The sequence below is a fragment of the Anser brachyrhynchus genome (assembly GCF_964034855.1).
Source record: "Anser brachyrhynchus genome assembly, contig: SCAFFOLD_566, whole genome shotgun sequence".
Taxonomy (NCBI): Eukaryota; Metazoa; Chordata; class Aves; order Anseriformes; family Anatidae; genus Anser; species Anser brachyrhynchus.
Genome location: NW_027663891.1, coordinates 1 through 20,406, shown reverse-complemented (window position 1 = coordinate 20,406; position 20,406 = coordinate 1). Strand labels below are relative to the sequence as shown.

At 69.2% G+C, this 20,406-nt stretch overlaps 1 protein-coding gene and 1 long non-coding RNA gene across 2 annotated transcripts; one reads left to right on the top strand and one right to left on the bottom strand.

Annotated features, from left to right (window-relative positions):
* Positions 1-401: 401 nt before the first annotated feature.
* Positions 402-20,210, top strand: LOC308186696 (voltage-dependent P/Q-type calcium channel subunit alpha-1A-like). The gene is given in 37 exon segments (XM_080608827.1): positions 402-541; positions 818-957; positions 3,228-3,319; positions 3,404-3,556; positions 4,106-4,293; positions 5,354-5,457; positions 5,576-5,691; positions 5,788-5,844; positions 5,970-6,059; positions 7,194-7,403; positions 7,483-7,595; positions 9,572-9,684; positions 9,800-9,931; positions 10,023-10,095; positions 10,183-10,300; positions 10,395-10,462; positions 10,550-10,656; positions 11,227-11,946; positions 12,064-12,431; positions 12,527-12,668; positions 12,770-12,899; positions 13,343-13,402; positions 13,493-13,599; positions 14,889-14,988; positions 15,109-15,269; positions 15,348-15,488; positions 15,585-15,786; positions 16,189-16,353; positions 17,551-17,661; positions 17,756-17,839; positions 17,932-17,953; positions 17,956-18,047; positions 18,624-18,689; positions 18,782-18,882; positions 19,785-19,935; positions 20,064-20,127; positions 20,130-20,210. Coding segments are annotated over 37 exon segments (5,019 nt in total). The 5' UTR covers positions 402-448; the 3' UTR covers positions 20,195-20,210.
* On the bottom strand, positions 16,407-17,292 carry LOC308186697. Its single transcript, XR_013944194.1, has 3 exons — positions 17,074-17,292; positions 16,563-16,619; positions 16,407-16,468 (listed from the first exon to the last, which is right to left on the bottom strand). It is a non-coding gene; the product is annotated as an uncharacterized lncRNA (long non-coding RNA).
* Positions 20,211-20,406: the final 196 nt, after the last annotated feature.

The following is a 20,406-nucleotide window of genomic DNA, read 5'->3' as shown; positions in this document are numbered from 1 at the left end:
CCGGGGAGCTCCCGCGCGGTGCCAGCACGTGGCTGCCGCAGTTCTGGTGCTGCCGGCGTCCCCGTGCCGTGCCGTGCCGTGCTCGGGGTGCAGCAAGGAGCCACGAGGCCCCCCCCTCCCTGGTGCCCCCCTCCCGCTGCTGCAGCCCCCCCCCCCCCCGTGTTGTCTCCGGGTGCCCCCCCCTTGCCCCGTGGCTCGCCCCGGTCCCGCTGCGGCCGCGGCGCTTTGATCGCGGCTCCCTCCGGGGCCGCCGGGTCGGGCCTTTGATGGGGACATCAAGGAGCCGCCGCGCGCTGCCGGGCTCCCGCGGCCCCCCCGCCGCCTCCACCACCTCCTGCCTCTCCCCGGCCCCTTTCCAGCCTCAGTTTCCCCCTCGGCTGCCCCCCCCCACACCCCCCGGACCCCCCCCCAGGGTTTTTCCTTGACCAGGTGCACTCCTTTTGAGTACATGATTTTAGCCACCATCATCGCCAACTGCATCGTCCTGGCGCTGGAGCAGCACCTGCCCGACGAGGACAAGACCCCCATGTCGGAGCGGCTGGTGAGCCCCCCCCCAATCCCATCCCATCCCCCCCCCCCCACCCCCACTGCGGCCCCCCCCGTGCTCCCCCCGGAGCCGCCCGCGTCCCACTTTCCTCCGTGCCGGGGAATCTGGGCCAGGCGGGGAGCGGCGGCCGCCCCTGCTTGGCAGCGCCCAGCTTGGGGGGGGGGGTTGGGGACAGCAGGGCCCCCCCCCCCTCGGTCAGTGCCCCCCACCCCGGGCAGTGCCCCCCCCCAGCCCCAGGGGGGGTGTCCTGACGCGTGCCCCCGTCCCCAGGACGACACGGAGCCGTACTTCATCGGCATCTTCTGCTTCGAGGCGGGGATCAAGATCATCGCGCTGGGCTTCGCCTTCCACAAAGGCTCCTACCTGCGCAACGGCTGGAACGTGATGGACTTCGTGGTCGTCCTCACCGGGTGAGCCCCGCGCCCAAAACCCGGGCCCCCCGGACCCCCCCAGACCCCCCCGGACCCTCCCGGACCCCTCCGGACCCCCAGCACCGGGTGCCATGCTCAGAGCTTGGCGCGGGTGCCGGCCACGTGCACCGCGACGCCGTGCGCCGGAGCCACGTGCGTGCATGGTGCGCTTTGCACGCTCATACACGTGTGTGTGCACACGCGTACACGGCACCCTCATGCACGGCGCTGCAGCCCCCCCCTGCCGCTGGTAATTGCCACCTCGGAGCTCGCCCGCGGCCCCGGCGCTGCAGGCGCCTCTTGGCGCTGTCACAACATTTCCCCGTGCCGTCACCGCCAGCGCCGCCGCCCTCCCGGCACCCGCTGCCGTGGCTCAGCCCCGGCTCCCGGCCCCGGGGGCGCCCCGAAGCCCGCGGGGCTGCTGCCCGCTGGGGGGGGAGCGGTGGGGAAACTGAGGCAGGGAGCGCCAGGGGGGCGGCTGCTGCCTTGGGGCTTGGTGTGCCCGGCAGTTCAGGGGCACCCCGGGGTGCTGCTGGGGTGCTGAGCGCTGCCGGGGGCACCCTGAGCACCCAGAGCACCCTGCACCCTCTGCCCCCTGCCCCGTGCACCCCCTGCCCCTGGTACCCCCTGCACCCTCTGCATCTCCCCCTGCACCCCCTGCACCCCCTGCACCTTGCAGCCCTTGCACCCTGCACCCCCTGCACCTCCTGCACCCTCTGCATCTCCCCCTGCACCCCCTGCACCTTGCATCTGGCACCCTGCACCCCCTGCACCCTGCATCTCCCCCTGCACCCCCTGCACCCCCTGCACCCTCTGCATACCCCCTGCACCTTGCACCCCCTTCACCCTGCGCCCCCTGCACCTCCTGCACCCTCTGCATCTCCCCCCCCACCCCCTGCACCTTGCACCCCCTGCACCCTGCGCCCCCTGCACCTTCTGCATCTCCCCCTGCACCTTTCATCTGGCAACCTGCACCCCCTGCACCCCCTGCACCTTGCACCCCTTGCACCTTCACCCCCTGCACTTCACCCCTTGCACCCCGCACCCCCTGCGCCCTCTGCATCTCCCCCTGCCCCCCCTGCACCTTGCACCCCTTGCACCTTCACCCCCTGCACTTCACCCCTTGCACCCCGCACCCCCTGCGCCCTCTGCATCTCCCCCTGCCCCCCCTGCACCTTGCACCCCTTGCACCCTGCACCCCCTGCACACCCCCTGCACCCTGCACCTTGCACTTGGCACCCTGCACCCTGCACCCCCTGCACCCTGCACCCCCTGCACCCTGCACCCCCTGCACCCTGCACCTTGCCCCCCCCCGCACCTTGCGTTTTGCACCCTGCCCCCCCCGCGCCCCCCCCCCCGCCCCTCCCCGCCCTCATCAATGAACCGCGGCCGTCGCCGGGGCAACGGGCATGAATGGACGGGGGGGGGGGGGGGGGGGGCGGGGGGGGGACGGCGCCGTGAATGGGCTCAGCCGGTTGCCATGGCGACGGGCGGGAGGGGCCCCTCCCCCCTCGGGCCGCCGATGGGGGCGGGGTGGGGTCGGACACCGGGACCCCCCCCCCCGGCACCCCGGGGACCCCCCCGGCGTCGTGGGGATGGGGGGGGGTGCGGGGACCCCAGGGTGGGGTGCGGGGACCCCAAGTTTGGGGCACAGGGACCCCAGGGTGGGGGCGCAAGGACCCCAGGGTGGGGGCATGGGGACCCCCAGGATAGGGGAACAGGGACCCCAAGTTTGGGGCACAGGGACCCCAGGGTGGGGGTGTGGAGACCCCAAAGACAGGGGAGCAGGGACCCCAGGATTAGGGCACGGGGACCCCAGGGTTGGGGTGCAGGGACCCCAGGATTAGGGCACGGGGACCCCAGGGTTGGGGTGCGGGGACCCCAGGGTTGGGGTGCGGGGACCCCCAGGGTTGGGGTATGGGGACCCCTGGATTAGGGCACGGGGACCCCCAGGATAGGGACACGGAACCCCCCAGGTTTGGGGCACAGGGACCCCAGGTTTGGGGCATGGGGACCCCAGGGTTGGAGACCCCAAGTTTGGGGCACAGAGACCCCAGGCGGGGGGCGCACGGGGGGGGGGGGGGGGCTGCAGGGACCCCTGGGCCGAGCCCCATTTGGGGCAGGCGGCTTTTCCTGGGGGTCCCGTGGCCACCGAGAGCCGCGGGGGCTCGTGGTGGCCGCGGGGGCTCCCGGGGTGGCTCTCGGTGGCCTTTTGCAGGTGCCCCCCCCCCCACCTGACCCCCAACCCCCCCCTCGCCCCCCCCCCGCAGCATCCTGGCCACGGTGGGCTCCCAGTTCGACCTGCGGACGCTGCGGGCCGTGCGCGTGCTGCGGCCCCTCAAGCTGGTCTCGGGGATCCCAAGTGAGTGGGGGTCCCATGGGAGGTTGGGGGGACCCGGGGGGGGGTCCCGGGGGGGGCCGCGGCCGCTCACCCGCCCTGGCGCAGGTTTACAAGTCGTCCTCAAGTCCATCATGAAGGCGATGATCCCGCTGCTGCAGATCGGCCTCCTCCTCTTCTTCGCCATCCTCATCTTCGCCATCATCGGGCTGGAGTTTTATATGGGCAAATTCCACACCACCTGCTTCGACCTGGTCACCGGTACGGCGCCGGACCCCCCCCGGGACCCCCCCCCCCCGGCATCACTGTGCCTCAATTCCCCCCCAGCCCCCAGCAGAGGTCTCAGGTCCCCCCCACCAGTCCATGTCCCCCCCCCCCCGGTGCCTCAGTTCCCCCCCCAGCCCCCTGCAGAGGGCTCAGTACCCCCCCGGGACCCCCCCCCCAACACGCACCGTGCCTCAGTTTCCCCCCCAGCCCCCAGCAGAGGGCTCAGGTCCCCCCCCCCAGTCCATGTCCGTCCCCCCCCCATGCCTCAGTTTCCCCCCAGCCCCCAGCAGAGGGCTCAGCCCCCCCCTCCCCGTGGGGCTGGGATTGGGATCGGGACTGGGACCGGGACCGGGACCGGGGCCGGATCCTTCCCGACCACCCCCCCCCCCCCCCCGGGGCCCCGTCCCGATGTGGAACAACCTAATTACGGCGCCATTAATTGGCGGGAGCTAATTCCAGCGCCGTTAATTGGCGCGAGCTATTTCTGCTCCCTCTCGGGGAGCCGGGGGGGGGGGTCCCTGACCCCGTGTCCCCCCCCTCCAGACGAGATCAAGGTGGAGGTGCCGTGCGGGACGGACGAGCCGGCGCGGATCTGCCCCAACGGCACCAAGTGCAAGAAGTACTGGGAGGGCCCCAACTACGGCATCACGCAGTTCGACAACATCCTCTTCGCCGTGCTCACCGTCTTCCAGTGCATCACCATGGAAGGGTGGACAGACCTCCTCTACTATGTGAGCCCCCCCCCCGGGCACCCCCCCAGGGGGCTCTCCGGTCCCCGCGGGGTCCCACGGGGGGGCTCTGGTCCCTACGGGGTTCCTCTGGGGGTCTCCAGTCCCTGTGGGGTCCCCCAGGGGGTCTCTGGTTCCCATAGGGTCCTTCAGAGCTTCCCCTGCCCCCCTGGTGTACCCAGGGGGTCTCCGGTCCCTATGGGGTTCCCCTTGGGCGTCTCTGGTCCCCATAGCCCCCCCCGGTGTCTCTCTGGTCCCTACGGGGTTCCTCTGGGGGTCTTCAGTCCCTGTGGGGTCCCCCAGGGGGTCTCTGGTTCCCATAGGGTCCCACAGGGGGTCTCAGGTCCCCATAGGGCCCCCCAGTGTCTCCCTGGTCCCTGTGGGGTTCCTCTGGGGATCTCCAGTCCTTATGGGGTCCCCCAGGGGGTCTCTCGTTCCCATAGGTTCCTTCAGAGCTTCCCCTGCCCCCCTGGTGTACCCAGGGGGTCTCCGGTCCCCATGGGGTCCCCCAGGGCTCTCCAGTCCCCATGGGGTCCCCCAGGGGTCTCTGGTCCCTATGGGGTTCCTCTGGGGGTCTCCAGTCCCTGTGGGGTCCCCCAGGGGGTCTCTGGTTCCCATAGGGTCCCACGGGGGGTCTCTGGTCCCTATGGGGTCCCCCAGGGTCTGACTGGTCCCTATGGGGCCCCCCAGGGGTCTCTGGTCCCTATGGGATTCCCCTGGGGGGTCTCTGGTCCCCATGGGGTCCCACAGGGGGTCTCCAGTCCCCACGGGGTCCCACGGGGGGTCTCCAGTCCCTATGGGGTCCCCAGGGTCTGACTGGTCCCTATGGGGGCCCCCCAGGGCTCTCCGGTCCCTGTGGGGTCCCCAGGGTCTCTCTGGTCCCCTTGGGGTCCCCCGGGGGTCTCCGGTCCCCACGTTCCCCCCCCGGGGCTCCTGGCGGCCGTGACCCAGGGTGTGCATGGGACCGGAGCAGAAAGGGGGGGGGGGGGACACACGGGGGGGGGGGGGACACCCCCAGCCCTGACCCCCCCCATTTTTTCCTCCCCCCCTTTCCCCCCCCCAGAGCAACGACGCCTCAGGGAACACTTGGAACTGGCTGTACTTCATCCCCCTCATCATCATCGGCTCCTTTTTTATGCTCAACCTAGTGCTGGGGGTGCTGTCCGGGTGAGCTGGGGCGGGGGGGTGGTGGGTGTAGTTTTTTTATTTTTTTTGGGGGGGGGGGTCCCTGTGTGTGTGCCCCCCCCTCCCCGCTGACCCCCCCGGCCCCCCCCCGGCCCCGCAGGGAGTTCGCCAAGGAGCGGGAGCGGGTGGAGAACCGCCGCGCCTTCCTCAAGCTGCGGCGCCAGCAGCAGATCGAGCGGGAGCTCAACGGCTACATGGAGTGGATTTCCAAAGCGGGTGAGCGCCGTGACCCCCCCCCAAAAAAAAACAACCCAGAGACCCCCCCCGGGTCCCCCCGGACCCCCCCGAGCCCCCTCCCCGCCTCTCTCTCAGAAGAAGTCATCCTGGCGGAGGACGAGACCGAGGGCGACCCCCGGCACCCCTTCGATGGTAAGTGGCTGCCCCGCCGCGGGCCGGGCGGGGGGCTTAAAGTGGGGGGGGTGTGGGGGGGGGTCCCGGCCCCCCCGGGGCGCCGCCGCCGCCCCCCCTCACGGCCCCCGGTGTCCCTGCGGGAGCTCTGCGGAGGGCGACGGTCAAGAAGAGCAGGACCGAGCTGCTGAGCCCCGAGGACGCCGAGGAGCAGCTGGCCGACATCGCCTCCGTGGGTAGGTGGGCGCGGGTGGGGGGGCGCACGGGGCTAGGGGGGCACACACGGGGCTGGGGGGGCACACATGGGGCCGGGGGGGCACACAGGGGGCTGGGGGGGCACACACGGGGCTGGGGGGGCACACACGGGGCTGGGAGTCACACATGGGGCCAGGGGAGCACAAAGGCTGGGGGGGCACACATGGGGCTGGGGGGGCACAAAGGGCTGGGGGGGCACACATGGGGCTGGGGGGGGCACACATAGGGCTGGGGGGACACATGGGGCTGGGGGGGCACACATGGGGCTGGGGGGGGCACACATGGGGCTGGGGGGGCACAAAGGCTGGGGGGGCACACGGGGCTGGGGGGGGCACACATAGGGCTGAGGGGGGGGGCACAAAGGTCTGGGGGGGCACATACAGCTGGGGGGGCACAAAGGGCTGGGGGGGCACACATGGGGTTGGGGGGGCACATATAGAGCTGGGGGGACACACATGGGGCTGGGGGGGCACACACGGGGCTGGGGGGGCACAAAGGGCTGGGGGGGCACACAGCTGGGGGGAGCACACAGCTGGGGGGGCACGCACAGGGCTGGGGGGGCACACACGGGGCTGGGGGGGCACAAAGGGCTGGGGGGGCACACAGCTGGGGGGAGCACACAGCTGGGGGGGCACGCACAGGGCTGGGGGGGCACACACGGGGCTGGGGGGGCACAAAGGGCTGGGGGGGCACACAGCTGGGGGGAGCACACAGCTGGGGGGGCACGCACAGGGCTGGGGGGGCACACACGGGGCTGGGGGGGCACACATGGGGCTGGGAGTCACACATGGGGCTGGGGGGGGCACACATGGGGCTGGGGGGCACAAAACGCTAGGGGGGCACACATGGGGCTGGGGGTGCACACATGGGGCCGGGGAGGCACGCATGGGGCTGGGGGGGCACACAGGGGGCTGGGGGGGGCACAAAGGGCTGGGGGGGCACACAGCTGGGGGGAGCACACAGCTGGGGGGGCACGCACGGGGCTGGGGGGGCACACATGGGGCTGGGGGGTCACACACGGTGCCGGGGGTGCACACACGGGGTGGGGGTGGGTACACACAGCCGGGGGGGGCACCCAGCACCCCGTACCTATCCCCCCGCCCCCCCCCCCGCAGGCTCCCCCTTCGCCCGCGCCAGCCTCAAAAGTGCCAAGCTGGAGAACGCGACGTTCTTCCACAAGCGCGAGCGGAGGATGCGCTTCCACATCCGCCGCATGGTCAAAACTCAGGCCTTCTACTGGACCGTGCTGGGGCTGGTCGCGCTCAACACGCTCTGCGTCGCCATCGTCCACTACGACCAGCCCGAGTGGCTCTCCGACTTCCTCTGTGAGTGCCCCCCCCCCCGGGGGCCCCCCCCCCCGACGCAGCCCCGGCACTGCCCTTCTCTCTCCGCTCCCCCCCGCAGACTATGCAGAATTCATTTTCTTGGGACTCTTTATGTCCGAAATGTTTATAAAAATGTACGGGCTGGGGACGCGGCCTTACTTCCACTCGTCCTTCAACTGCTTCGACTGCGCCGTGAGTCGGCGGGACGGGGGCGGGGACGGGGACGGGGACGGGATGGGATTGGGATGGGATGGGATTGGGATGGGATGGGATGGGATGGGATGGGGATGGGGATGGGATGAGGGGGGGATGGGGATGGGGATGGGGATGGGATGAGGTCAGGATGGAGATGGGGATGGGATCGGAATTGGGATGGGATGGGGATGGGATGGGATTGGGATGGGGACAGGGATGGGGACAGGATGGGATGGGATTGGGGTGGGATGGGATGGGATGGGATTGGGATAGGAATGGGATGAGGGTGGGATGGAGATGGGATGAGGTCAGGATGGGGATGGGATCGGAATGGGGATGGGATGGGGATGGGGATGGGGATGGGATGGGAACAGGGATGGGAATCGGAGTGGGATGGGATGGGATTGGGATGGGATGGGGATGGGAATGGGATGAGGTCAGGATGGAGATGGGGATGGGATCGGGATTGGGATGGGATGGGGATGGGATGGGATTGGGATGGGGACAGGGATGGGGACAGGATGGGATGGGATTGGGGTGGGATGGGATGGGATGGGATTGGGATAGGAATGGGATGAGGGTGGGATGGAGATGGGATGAGGTCAGGATGGGGATGGGATCGGAATGGGGATGGGATGGGGATGGGGATGGTATGGGAACAGGGATGGGAATCGGAGTGGGATGGGATGGGATGGGATGGGGATGGGATGGGGATGGGGATGGGATGGGAACAGGGATGGGAATCGTAGTGGGATGGGATGGGATGGGATGGGATGGGATGGGATGGGGATGGGGATGGGATGGGAACAGGGATGGGAATCGGAGTGGGATGGGATGGGATGGGATGGGATGGGGATGGGGATGGGAATGGGATGAGGGTGGGATGGGGATGGGGATGGGGATGGGATGAGGTCAGGATGGAGATGGGGATGGGATCGGAATTGGGATGGGATGGGGATGGGATGGGATTGGGATGGGGACAGGGATGGGGACAGGATGGGATGGGATTGGGGTGGGATGGGATGGGATTGGGGTGGGATGGGATGAGGGTGAGATGGAGACGGGATGAGGTCAGGATGGGGATGGGATCAGAAAGGGGATGGGATGGGGATGGGGATGGGATGGGAACAGGGATGGGAATCGGAGTGGGATGGGATGGGATGGGATGGGATGGGATGGGATGGGATGGGATGGGATGGGATGGGATTGGGATGGGATGGGGATGGGAATGGGATGAGGTCAGGATGGAGATGGGGATGGGATCGGGATTGGGATGGGATGGGGATGGGATCAGGATTGGGATGGGGACAGGGATGGGGACAGGATGGGATGGGATTGGGGTGGGATGGGATAGGATTGGGATAGGAATGGGATGAGGGTGGGATGGAGACGGGATGAGGTCAGGATGGGGATGGGGTTGGAATGGGGATGGGAATGGGGTTGGGGATGGGATGGGATGGGAATGGGGATGGGAATTGGAATGGGATGGGATGGGGATGGGGACGGGATTGGGATGGGGACAGAGATGGGGACAGGATGGGATGGGATGGGATGAGATGAGGGTGGGATGGGATGGGGACGGGACAAGGTCAGGATGGGGATGGGGATGGGATCAGGATGGGGATGGGATGGGGATAAGGATGGGATGGGATGGGACAGGGATGGGGATGGGATGGGATCAGGATGGGAATGGGATGAAGGTGGGATGGGGATGGGGATGGGGATGGGGGTGAGGATGGGATGAGATGGAGACGGATATGAGGATGGGGTTAGGGTTAAGGATGAGGTGGAGACATGATGAGGACACGATGGGGACACAGTGGAGACTCAGTGGGGACACAACGGGGACATGACGGGAACACGACTGGGACTTGATGGGGACACGATGGGGATGTGGATGGGGATACAATGGGGACACGACGGGGACACGGTGAGGACACGATGGGGACACGATGCCCCCCCCCCCCCCCCAGGTTATCATCGGAAGCATCTTCGAGGTGATCTGGGCAGTTGTGAAGCCGGGAACATCCTTCGGGATCAGCGTGCTGCGAGCTCTCAGGTTACTGCGCATCTTCAAGGTCACCAAGTGAGTGCCGGCGGGCTGGGCGCCGCCTGTCCGTCCGTCCGTGTCCGTCCGTCCGTGTCCGTCCGTCCGTGTCCGTCCGTCCGTGCCCCCGCCGCAGCCCGGCTCTGCCCCGCAGGTACTGGGCTTCCCTGCGGAACCTGGTGGTCTCCCTCCTCAACTCCATGAAGTCCATCATCAGCCTCCTCTTCCTCCTCTTCCTCTTCATCGTCGTCTTCGCCCTTTTGGGGATGCAGCTCTTTGGGGGACAGTGAGTGGCTCCCGGCCCCCCCAGCCCGCCCCGTGCCCCCCATAACGAAGCCGGGGCCCCCCCAGTGAAGCCCCCCCCCCCCAATTTCCAGGTTCAATTTTGACGACGGGACCCCTCCCACCAACTTCGACACTTTCCCAGCAGCAATAATGACGGTGTTTCAGGTAACTCCCCCCCCCGCCCCGACCCCCCGGGGGGGCTCGTGGGGGGGCGCGGGGGTCTCCACATGGCTCCCGTCGCCCCCTCCCCAGATCCTGACGGGCGAGGACTGGAACGCGGTGATGTACGACGGGATCAAATCTCAGGGCGGCGTCAAGGGCGGGATGGTTTTCTCCGTGTACTTCATCGTCCTCACCCTCTTCGGCAACTGTATCCTTGGGGGGGGGGACGTCAGGGGGCCAGGGGGGTGGCGGGGGGCCGGGGGGGCCATCCCGGGGGGCTCTTTGCCTTGACCCGGCCCCAGACACCCTCCTCAACGTCTTCTTGGCCATCGCGGTGGACAACCTGGCCAACGCGCAGGAGCTCACCAAGGTGAGGGGGGGTCCAGGGGTCCGGGGGGGGGGCAGCGCCCACCGCCCGTGGTCTCGGGGCGGGGATGGACGCGTGGGGGCCTTGCAGGACGAGCAGGAGGAGGAGGAGGCCGCCAACCAGAAGCTGGCGCTGCAGAAGGCCAAGGAGGTGGCCGAAGTGAGCCCGCTCTCCGCAGCCAACATGTCCATCGCCGTGTAAGTGCGGGGCCGTGCCCGGCCCCGGTCCTGCTCCACCCTAACTCCATCCCTGCTCCACCCTAACTCCATCCCTGCTCCACCCTAACTCCGTCCCTGCTCCATCCTAACTCCGTCCCTGCTCCACCCTAACTCCGTCCCTGCTCCATCCTAACTCCGTCCCTGCTCCACCCTAACTCCGTCCCTGCTCCATCCTAACTCCATCCCTGCTCCACCCTAACTCCGTCCCTGCTCCATCCCTAACTCCATCCCTGCTCCACCCTTAAATCCATCCCTGCTCCACCCTAACTCCGTCCCTGCTCCATCCTAACTCCATCCCTAACTCCATCTCTGCTCCATCCCTGACCCATCCCTAACTCCATCCCTTCCCCATCCCCTCTCCCTCCCAGCCCCATCCCAACCCCATCCCATCCCATCCCATCCCATCCCTTCCCCATCCCACCCCATCCCATCCCATCCCCATCCCGTCCCCATCCCCTCTCCCTCCCAGCCCCATCCCTTCTCCCCCCAGCCCCACGCCTTCCGCCTTTCCCTCTCCCCTGACCCTGTGCCTCGCCCCCGGGCGCGCAGGAAGGAGCAGCAGAGGAACCAGAAGTCCTCCAAGTCGGTGTGGGAGCAGCGGACGAGCGAGCTGCGGAAGCAGAACCTGCTGGCGAGCCGCGAGGCGCTCTACAGCGAGCTGGACCCCGAGGAGCGCTGGAAGGTCCCCTACGCCCGCCACCTGCGCCCCGACATGAAGACCCACCTGGACCGCCCGCTGGTGGTGGACCCGCAGGAGAACCGCAACAACAACACCAACAAGACGCGCCCCGGCGAGCCGCCGCCCGAGCCCCGCTTCGGCGCCCCCCGCGCCGACGAGCTGCGCCGGCAGCCGCGCTACCCCGACCCCGGCGGCCCCCGCGCCACGGAGCCCCCCGAGAGCCGGCGGCCCCGCAGCGTCAGCCGCGAGCCGGAGCGGGAGGGCAGCCAGGAGCGAGCCTACGGCGACGCCGAGCGCTCGAAGGCGCCGGAACGGCGGCACCGCAGCCGCGAGGGCCGCGCCGGCTCGCCCCAGCCCGACCGCGAGCACCGGCGGCACCGGGCGCACCGGCGGGCGGCCGAGGAGGGCGAGGAGGGCGGGCGGCCCGAGCGGCGGCCGCGGCACCGGGACGGCGGCCGAGCGGCGCGGGGCGAAGGCGACGGGGAGCACGGGGACGGCGAGCGGCGCCGGCGGCACCGGCACGGCGCCGCGGTGGCCTACGAGGGCGAAGGCAAGCGGGACGACAGGGAGCGGCGGCACCGGCGGCGGCGGTGAGCGCGCCGCGAGCATCCCCCGGCGTTGGGGCTGGGGGAAACGTCCCCAAACGTCCCCTCCTGGGGCACAGGGGGGGCGGCGGGCCCTGCGCTGAGCCCCCCCTTGGCTTGCAGGGAGAACCACGGCCCTGGCGCGCCGCCGGCGCCCACCCTGTCCACCACGCGCCCCATCCAGCAGGACCCCGGCCGCCTGGAGCCCCCTGTGGCCGAGGACATCGACAACATGAAGAACAACAAGCTGGCCACCACCGAGCCCCCGCTCCCCGTGGGCAACCACACCGAGTGCCCCCCCGGCATCCCCCCGGCCCCCCGCCGGGCACCCCCCCCCGCCGGCAACCCGCCGCCCCCCCCCGAGACCACCCTCATCGTCACCAACCCCGGCGCCCCCAACAACCCGGCCAAGGCGCTCAGGAGGCCGGAGCACACGGCCGTGGACATCCCCCCGGGACCCCCGCCGCCCCCCAGCAGCGCCCTGGTCCAAGGTAGGGACCCGGCCCCCCCCCCCCCCTCAAATTGGGGGCTGGAAAGAAGGGGGGGAGCACGGTGGGGGGGGGCCGTGACGCCGCCGCCCCCGCAGTGAACAGGAACGCCAACCCCGAGCCGCTGCCCAGGAAGGAGGAGGAGGAGAAGAAGGAGGAGGAAGGCGAGGGGCAGGAGGAGAACGGCCCCAAGCCCATGGTGCCCTACAGCTCCATGTTCATCCTCTCCACCACCAACCCGTGCGTGCCGGGACGGGGACGGGGGGTGTGTGTGTGGGGGGGCGGTTCCAATTGACCCCCCCCTCACCCACAATTTTTGGGACCCCCCCCCTCCCCCCCAGGTTTCGCCGCCTGTGCCACTACATCGTCAACCTGCGGTACTTCGAGATGTGCATCCTGATGGTCATCGCCATGAGCAGCATCGCCCTGGCCGCCGAGGACCCCGTGCAGCCCAACGCCCCCCGCAACAACGTGAGGAGCCCCCCCCAACCCCCCCACCACCATCCTGACCCTCCCCCCCCCCCCCAGCACCCTGGGGTGCTGAGCCCCCTCCCCGTGGTGCTGATGGGGAGGACCCAAATCAGCACCTGGGGGGGGTGATGGGGGGGTCAAGGGGGGGTTGTGCTGCCCTTCAGAGCCTGTCTGGGGGGTGCTGGGGTGCAGGGGGCGGCTCCGGGGGGGGTTGTAAAGCCCTGGAGTTGGGGGGGGTCTCGGGGTGCTGGGGGGGGGTCCTGGGGTTCGGGGGGAGGGGTTCGGGGGGAGGGCAAAGCCCTGGGGTGCTGAGGGTGGTGACTGGGGAGGGGTGACTTGGGGGGGGGAGTAATGGGGAGGGGTGACTTGGGGGGTGACTGGGGGGGTGACTGGGGGGTGATTGGGGGGGGGTCTCCCCACTTATATCCCCCCCCCCAATCCAGGTCTTGCGCTACTTCGACTACGTCTTCACGGGCGTCTTCACCTTCGAGATGGTGATAAAGGTGGGCGCGGGGGATGGGGGGGCAGGGGGGGCTCCCCCCCCATCGGCACCCCCCCTCACCCCCTGCGCTGCCCCCCCCCCCCGCCCCCAGATGGTGGATTTGGGGCTGGTGCTTCACCAAGGTGCCTACTTCCGCGACCTGTGGAACATCCTCGACTTCATCGTGGTCAGCGGGGCGCTGGTGGCCTTCGCCTTCACGTGAGTCCCCCGGGGGGGGGGGGGTCCCAGTGCCTCCCAGTGCCTCCCAGTGCCTCCCAGTACCCCCCAGTGCCGTGCAGTGTCTCCCAGCTCGGCTGTCGTTGCTGCGCTTTTGTCGCTTTGACGTCCGTCCTCGACCGCTGCCACCGCGCTGTCTCGTCCCGTCGCTGCCTGGGGTCCCCAAACCCCGCCCCCCGTCACCCCCCCGGGTCCCCGCACCCCAAACCCCCCCCGGGGTCCGTCCCCCCCCCCCCCCTCCCGCCGGCAGGATGGGACCCGGGGTCCTCGGGGCCGCCCCCAGCAGGGCGCAGAGCAGGAGGGGGCGGAGGCTGCGGGACCGCTGCGGGGGGGGGGGGGGGGTGGTCTGCTAGGGAGGGGTGGGCACCCCGAAAATGGGGCACCCCGAAAATGGGGCACCCCAATAAAGGGGAACCCAAATAAGGGGGTACCCCAATAACGGGGCACCCCAATAATGGGGCACCCCAAATAACGCAGCACCCCCAATAAGGGGGTACCCCCAATAGTGAAGGGTGAGCAGCCTCGGAGTAAAGGGTGAGCAGCCTCAGAGTAAAAGGTGAGCAGCCTCTAGGTGAAGGGGTAGCATCCTCAGAGTAAAAGGTGAGCAGCCTCAGAGTAAAGGGTCAGCATCCCCTGAGTACAAGGTGAACAGCCTCAGAGTAAAGGGGTAGCATCCCCTGAGTAAAGGCTGAGCAGCCTCAGAGTAAAGGGTGAGCAGCCTTTGAGTGACGGGTGAGCATCCTCTGCGTAAAGGGTGGGCATCCTCTGAGTAAAAGGTGAGCAGCCTCAGAGTAAAGGGCGAGCAGCCTCTGAGTGCTCGAGCCCCAGGTTTCGGAGCCCCCCCAAGCAGAGGGCGAGGCGCCCGGGGGCCGGGGTCTCTCCGGGGGGGCCGGGGGGGCCGCGCTCTCACCGTGCCTTGTCTCTCCCCTCCACTGCCACCGGCCGCAGGAGCAGCTCACGGTAAATCCTTCTGATTTCTGCCCCCCCCCCCGTCCTCGTGCTCCTCGTGCTCTCCTCGTGCTCATGGTCGCGCCTCGCTCCCCCCGTGCCCCCCTTTTTGTCCCCACCCCCCCCCACATCTCTCCACATCCGTCCCCAAAAGGACCCTCAGGAGGGGACGGGGCCACAGCAGCGCCTGGGGGGGGGGGGCTCAGCCTCCACCCCCCCACACCGGGCAGCTGGGGGGGGGGGGGGAGACCCCTTGGCGGGGTGCCCCCCTGCCCTCCCCTCCCCGGCCCCCGGCCCCACGTGCCCCCGTGTCCCCCCCCCAGCGGCAGCAGCAAGGGGAAGGACATCAACACCATCAAGTCCCTGCGCGTCCTCCGCGTCCTGCGGCCCCTCAAGACCATCAAGAGGCTGCCCAAGCTGAAGGTGCCTGGGGGCGGGGGGGGCGACGAGGGGCTGCAACCCCAAGGTGTGTGTGTGTGGGGGGTCTCGGCTGGCATCGGGACCCCCCCCCATGCCCTCGTCGCCCCCCCCCCCCCCCGGCAGGCCGTCTTCGACTGCGTGGTGAACTCGCTGAAGAACGTGCTCAACATCCTCATCGTCTACATGCTCTTCATGTTCATCTTCGCCGTGGTGGCCGTGCAGCTCTTCAAGGGCAAGTTCTTCTACTGCACCGACGAGTCCAAGGAGTTCGAGAAGGACTGCAGGTAGGGACCCGCCAGACCCCCCCAGACCGCCCCCGGCCCCCCCGGACCCCCGTCCCACCGCCTGCCCCCCCCCCCCAGGGGCGAGTACCTGGTCTACGAGAAGGACAACGAGGTGAAGGCGCAGAAGCGGGAGTGGAAGAAGTACGACTTCCACTACGACAACGTCCTCTGGGCGCTGCTCACCCTCTTCACCGTCTCCACCGGCGAGGGATGGCCGCAGTAAGGGCACCCCCGTGTGTGGGGGGGGTGGGGAAGGGGCTCGGGACCCCCCCCCTGCCCGGCACCCCCTGGTCCCCCCCCCTCCCCCCCCCGCAGGGTCCTGAAGCACTCGGTGGACGCCACCTACGAGAACCAGGGCCCCAGCCCCGGGTACCGCATGGAGATGTCCATCTTCTACGTCGTCTACTTCGTCGTCTTCCCCTTCTTCTTCGTCAACATCTTCGTCGCCCTCATCATCATCACCTTCCAGGAGCAGGGGGACAAGATGATGGAGGAGTACAGCCTGGAGAAGAATGAGGTGCCCCCCCCCCCCCGCCCCGCCTCCCCAGCCCCACCGCCCCCTCCGGGACCCCCCCCCTGCACCCCGGGGGTCCGGGACCTGGTGGCACCCAGCACGTCCCCTCCCCCTGGGACCCCCCCCCATATCCCAGGGTCTGGGACCCAGTGTCTCCCAGCGCATCCCCCTCTGGGACCCCCCCCCCGCACGCTGGGGTCCATCCCAGTGTCCCCCAGCACATCCCTCCCCCCCGGGACCCCCCCATATCCTGGGGGTCTGGGACCCAGCGTCCCCCAGCGCATCCCCCCTCCGGGACCCCCTCCATATCCCGGGGGTCCAGACCCGGCATCCCACCCCCCCAGGACCCCCCCCCCCTCGCCCGGGGGTCCGTACCCGCGTCCCCCAGCGCCTCCCGTCCCGCAGCGGGCGTGCATCGACTTCGCCATCAGCGCCAAGCCGCTGACGCGCCACATGCCCCAGAACCGGCAGAGCTTCCAGTACCGCATGTGGCAGTTCGTGGTGTCGCCGCCCTTCGAGTACACCATCATGGCCATGATCGCCCTCAACACCATCGTCCTCATGATGAAGGTGGGTGACGGCGCACCCCCCCCCCCCTTTTGGGGGCTGGCCTCGTCCCCTGAGCCCCTGCCGTGCGCCTCGCTCCTCTCGGGGGCCCCTGGGGTTTGGCCTTGTCCTCTGCCACCTGTCCCTGTCCCCTGGACCCGTTCCTGTCCCCTGGACCCGTTCCTGTCCCCTGAACCCGTCCCCGTCCCCTGACCCGTCCCTGTCCCCTGGACCCGTCCCTGTCCCCTGGACCCGTTCCTGTCCCCTGGACCCATTCCTGTCCCCTGGACCTGTCCCTGTCCCTGTCCCCTGGACCCGTTCCTGTCCCCTGGACCCGTTCCTGTCCCCTGGACCTGTCCCTGTCCCTGTCCCTGAACCCGTTCCTGTCCCCTGGACCCGTTCCTGTCCCCTGGACCTGTCCCTGTCCCTGTCCCCTGAACCCGTTCCTGTCCCCTGGACCCATTCCTGTCCCCTGGACCTGTCCCTGTCCCCTGAACCCATCCCCGTGCCCTGGACCCGTCCCTGTCCCCTGGACCCGTTCCTGTCCCCTGGACCTGTCCCTGTCCCCTGGACCTGTCCCTGTCCCCTGAACCCATCCCCGTCCCCTGGACCCGTCCCTGTCCCCTGGACCCGTCCCTGTTCCCTGGACCCGTTCCTGTCCCCTGGACCTGTCCCTGTCCCCTGAACCCATCCCCGTCCCCTGGACCCGTCCCTGTCCCCTGGACCCGTTCCTGTCCCCTGGACCTGTTCCTGTCCCCTGGATCCATCCCTTGTCCCCTGTCCCCATCCCTGTTCCCTGTCCCTTATACCCGTCCCTGTCCCTGGACCCATCCCTGTCCCCTGGACCTGTCCCTGTCCCAGTCCCTTGGACCAATTCCTGTCCCTTTTCCCTGCCCCTGTTTCTGTCCCCTTGATCCGTCCCTGTCCCTTGGACCTGCTCCTGTCCCCTGGAACTGTCCCTGTCCCCTGGATCCATCCCTGTCCCTGTCCCTGTCCCTTTTTCCTGTCCCTGTCCCCATCCCCGTCCCTGTCCCCGTCCCCCCACGTCCTCTCCCTGTCCCCCCGGACCTCTCCTGCCCCTGGACCCTCCCTGCCCCCCAGGACCTGTCACTGTGACCCATCCCGCCCCCCAGACCCGGCCGACCCCGCGATGTCCCCCTGCCCCCCTGCCCCCCCCCTGTGCCCATGCCCACCCCCGTCGCTGACCCCCCCCCCCCCCAGTTCTACGACGCCTCGGACGCCTACGAGAACGTGCTCAAGATGTTCAACAACGTCTTCACCTCCCTCTTCTCCCTCGAGTGTCTCCTCAAGATCATGGCCTTCGGAGTGCTGGTACGTGCCCCTCGGGACCCCCAGATGGGGGGGGGGGATGTGGGGGACCCCCCCCCGCTGCCCCCCGCCCCTCGCCCCCCCCTTGTCCCCGCAGAATTATTTCCGCGACGCCTGGAACGTCTTCGACTTCGTCACGGTGCTGGGCAGCATCACGGACATCCTGGTGACGGAGTTCGGGGTGGGTGGCACCCGGCGTGGCTGGGGGGGTGCGGGGGGGGTCCCGGCAGGGGGTCCGGCCCTGCTGACCCCCCCGCCCCCCCCCCCCCGCAGAACAACTTCATCAACCTCAGCTTCTGCGGCTCTTCCGCGCCGCGCGGCTCATCAAGCTGCTGCGCCAGGGCTACACCATCCGCATCCTGCTCTGGACCTTCGTCCAGTCCTTCAAGGTGCCGCCTCCTCCTCCTCCTCTTCCTCTTCATCCTCCTCCTCTTCATCCTCCTCCTCTTCATCTTCCTCCTCCTCCTCCTCCTCCTTCTCCTTCTCCTCCTTCTCCTCCTCCTTCTCTTCCTTCTCCTCCCCTTCATCCTCCTCTTCATCCTCCTCCTCCTTCCCTTCCTCCTCCTCTTCACTCCTCCTCCTCCTCCTCCTCCTCCTCCTCCTCCTCCTCTTCATCCTCGTCCTCTTCATCCTCCTCCTCCTCCTTCTCCTCCTCCTCCTCCTCCTCCTCCTTCTTCTCCTTCTCCTCCTCCTTCTCATCCTCCTCCTCCTCTTCCTCCTCCTCTTCACTCCTCCTCCTCCTCCTCCTCCTCTTCATCCTCGTCCTCTTCATCCTCCTCCTCCTCCTTCTCCTCCTCCTCCTCCTCCTCCTCCTTCTTCTCCTTCTCCTCCTCCTTCTCATCCTCCTCCTCCTCTTCACTCCTCCTCCTCCTCCTCCTCCTCTTCATCCTCGTCCTCTTCATCCTCCTCCTCCTCCTCACCTCCCCCCCACCCCCCGGCCCCCCTGACCCCCTCTCTGCCCCCAGGCGCTGCCCTACGTCTGCCTGCTCATCGCCATGCTCTTCTTCATCTACGCCATCATCGGGATGCAGGTGAGACCCCCCCCAGACCCCGCCCCCAGCCCGGGGGCCCTGAGCCCCCCCCCCCCCCCGAGAGCCCCCTGCCCACCTCTGCCCCCCCCCAGGTTTTTGGGAACATCGGCATCGAGGAGGAGGACGACGAGTCGGCCATCACGCAGCACAACAACTTCCGCACCTTCTTCCAGGCCCTGATGCTCCTCTTCCGGTCAGGGACCCCCGCCGGGACCCCCGCCCACACCCCCCAGCCTGGTGCTGGCCCCAAATGGGGAGACGGTGACAGGGACCCTCCTGTCCCCTCCTGGGGACACCCAGTGCCGTGTCAGCCTGTCCCCATGTAGGGACACCCAGCCCGTGCCCTCCGGCACAGCCCCATCTCCACCTCCTGACACCCAAAATCCCTCATTTTGCCCCATTCCCCAAGGGGCACCAGGTGGCACCGACCCCTCGGCACGGGCCAGCGTGTCCCCGTCCCCCCCCTCCTGTCCCCATTTAGGGACACCCAGTGCCATGCCAGCGTGTCCCTGTCCCCATGTAGGGACACCCAGCCCCGTGCCCTCCGCCACAGCCCCATCTCCACCTCCTGACACCCAAAATCGCCTCATTTTGCCCCATTCCCCAAGGGGGCACCAGGTGGCACAGACCCCTTGGCATGGGCTGAAATGCCAGCGTGTCCCCTGCCACCTTCTTGTCCCCATGTAGGGACACCCAGCCCCGTGCCCTCCATCACTGCCCCACCCTCACCCTGTGGGACCCAAAATCGCCTCATTTTGCCCCATTCCCCCAAGGGGGCACCAGGTGGCACCGACCCCTTGGCACGGGTCAGTGTGTCCCCGTCCCCCCCTCCTGTCCCCACTTAGGGACACCCAGCCCCGTGCCCTCCATCACTGCCCCACCCTCACCCTGTGGGACCCAAAATCCCCTCATTTTGCCCCATTCCCCAAGGGGGCACCAGGTGGCACCGACCCCTTGGCACAGCCCGCGCCGTGCCCCCCGTCTCCATCCCGGCGCCGCGCACCGTGCTCCCCCGTCCCCCCCGTTCCCCGTCCCCATCCCACCCCCACGGCAGGGCCCCCCCCGGGACCCGTCGCCGTCCGTGCCCCCCCCCAGGAGCGCCACGGGGGAGGCCTGGCACGAGATCATGCTGTCGTGCCTCAGCGGGAAGCCCTGCGACGAGAACTCGGGCATCAAGGAGGACGAGTGCGGCAACGAGTTCGCCTACTTCTACTTCGTCTCCTTCATCTTCCTCTGCTCCTTCCTGGTCAGCCCCCCGGGGAAGGGGGGGGGGGGACGCACTCTGTGGGACCGGTGAGGGGGGGGGTCCCCAGCCCTATGCGGCACCCTGACGCCCCCCTTTCCCCGTGCCTCCCCCCCCCCCAAAAATAAAAGATGCTGAACCTCTTCGTGGCCGTCATCATGGACAACTTCGAGTACCTGACGCGCGACTCCTCCATCCTGGGCCCCACCACCTGGACGAGTACGTGCGCGTCTGGGCCGAGTACGACCCCGCCGCCTGGTAAGGACCCCCCCCGGGACCCCCCCCCCCCCCACAGCCCAACAGACCCCCCCCAGCCCACCCCACACCCCCCCCCCCCGCCGGGGCTGTGAAGCAGAGCCCGGTGGGGGGGGGGGTGAACGGAGTGGGGGGGGGGAGCGAACGGACCCCCCCCCCCAGTGTCCCCCCGGTGCCCCCCCCGTGCCCACCGCCGGCGCCCGTTAACCTCTCCTCTCT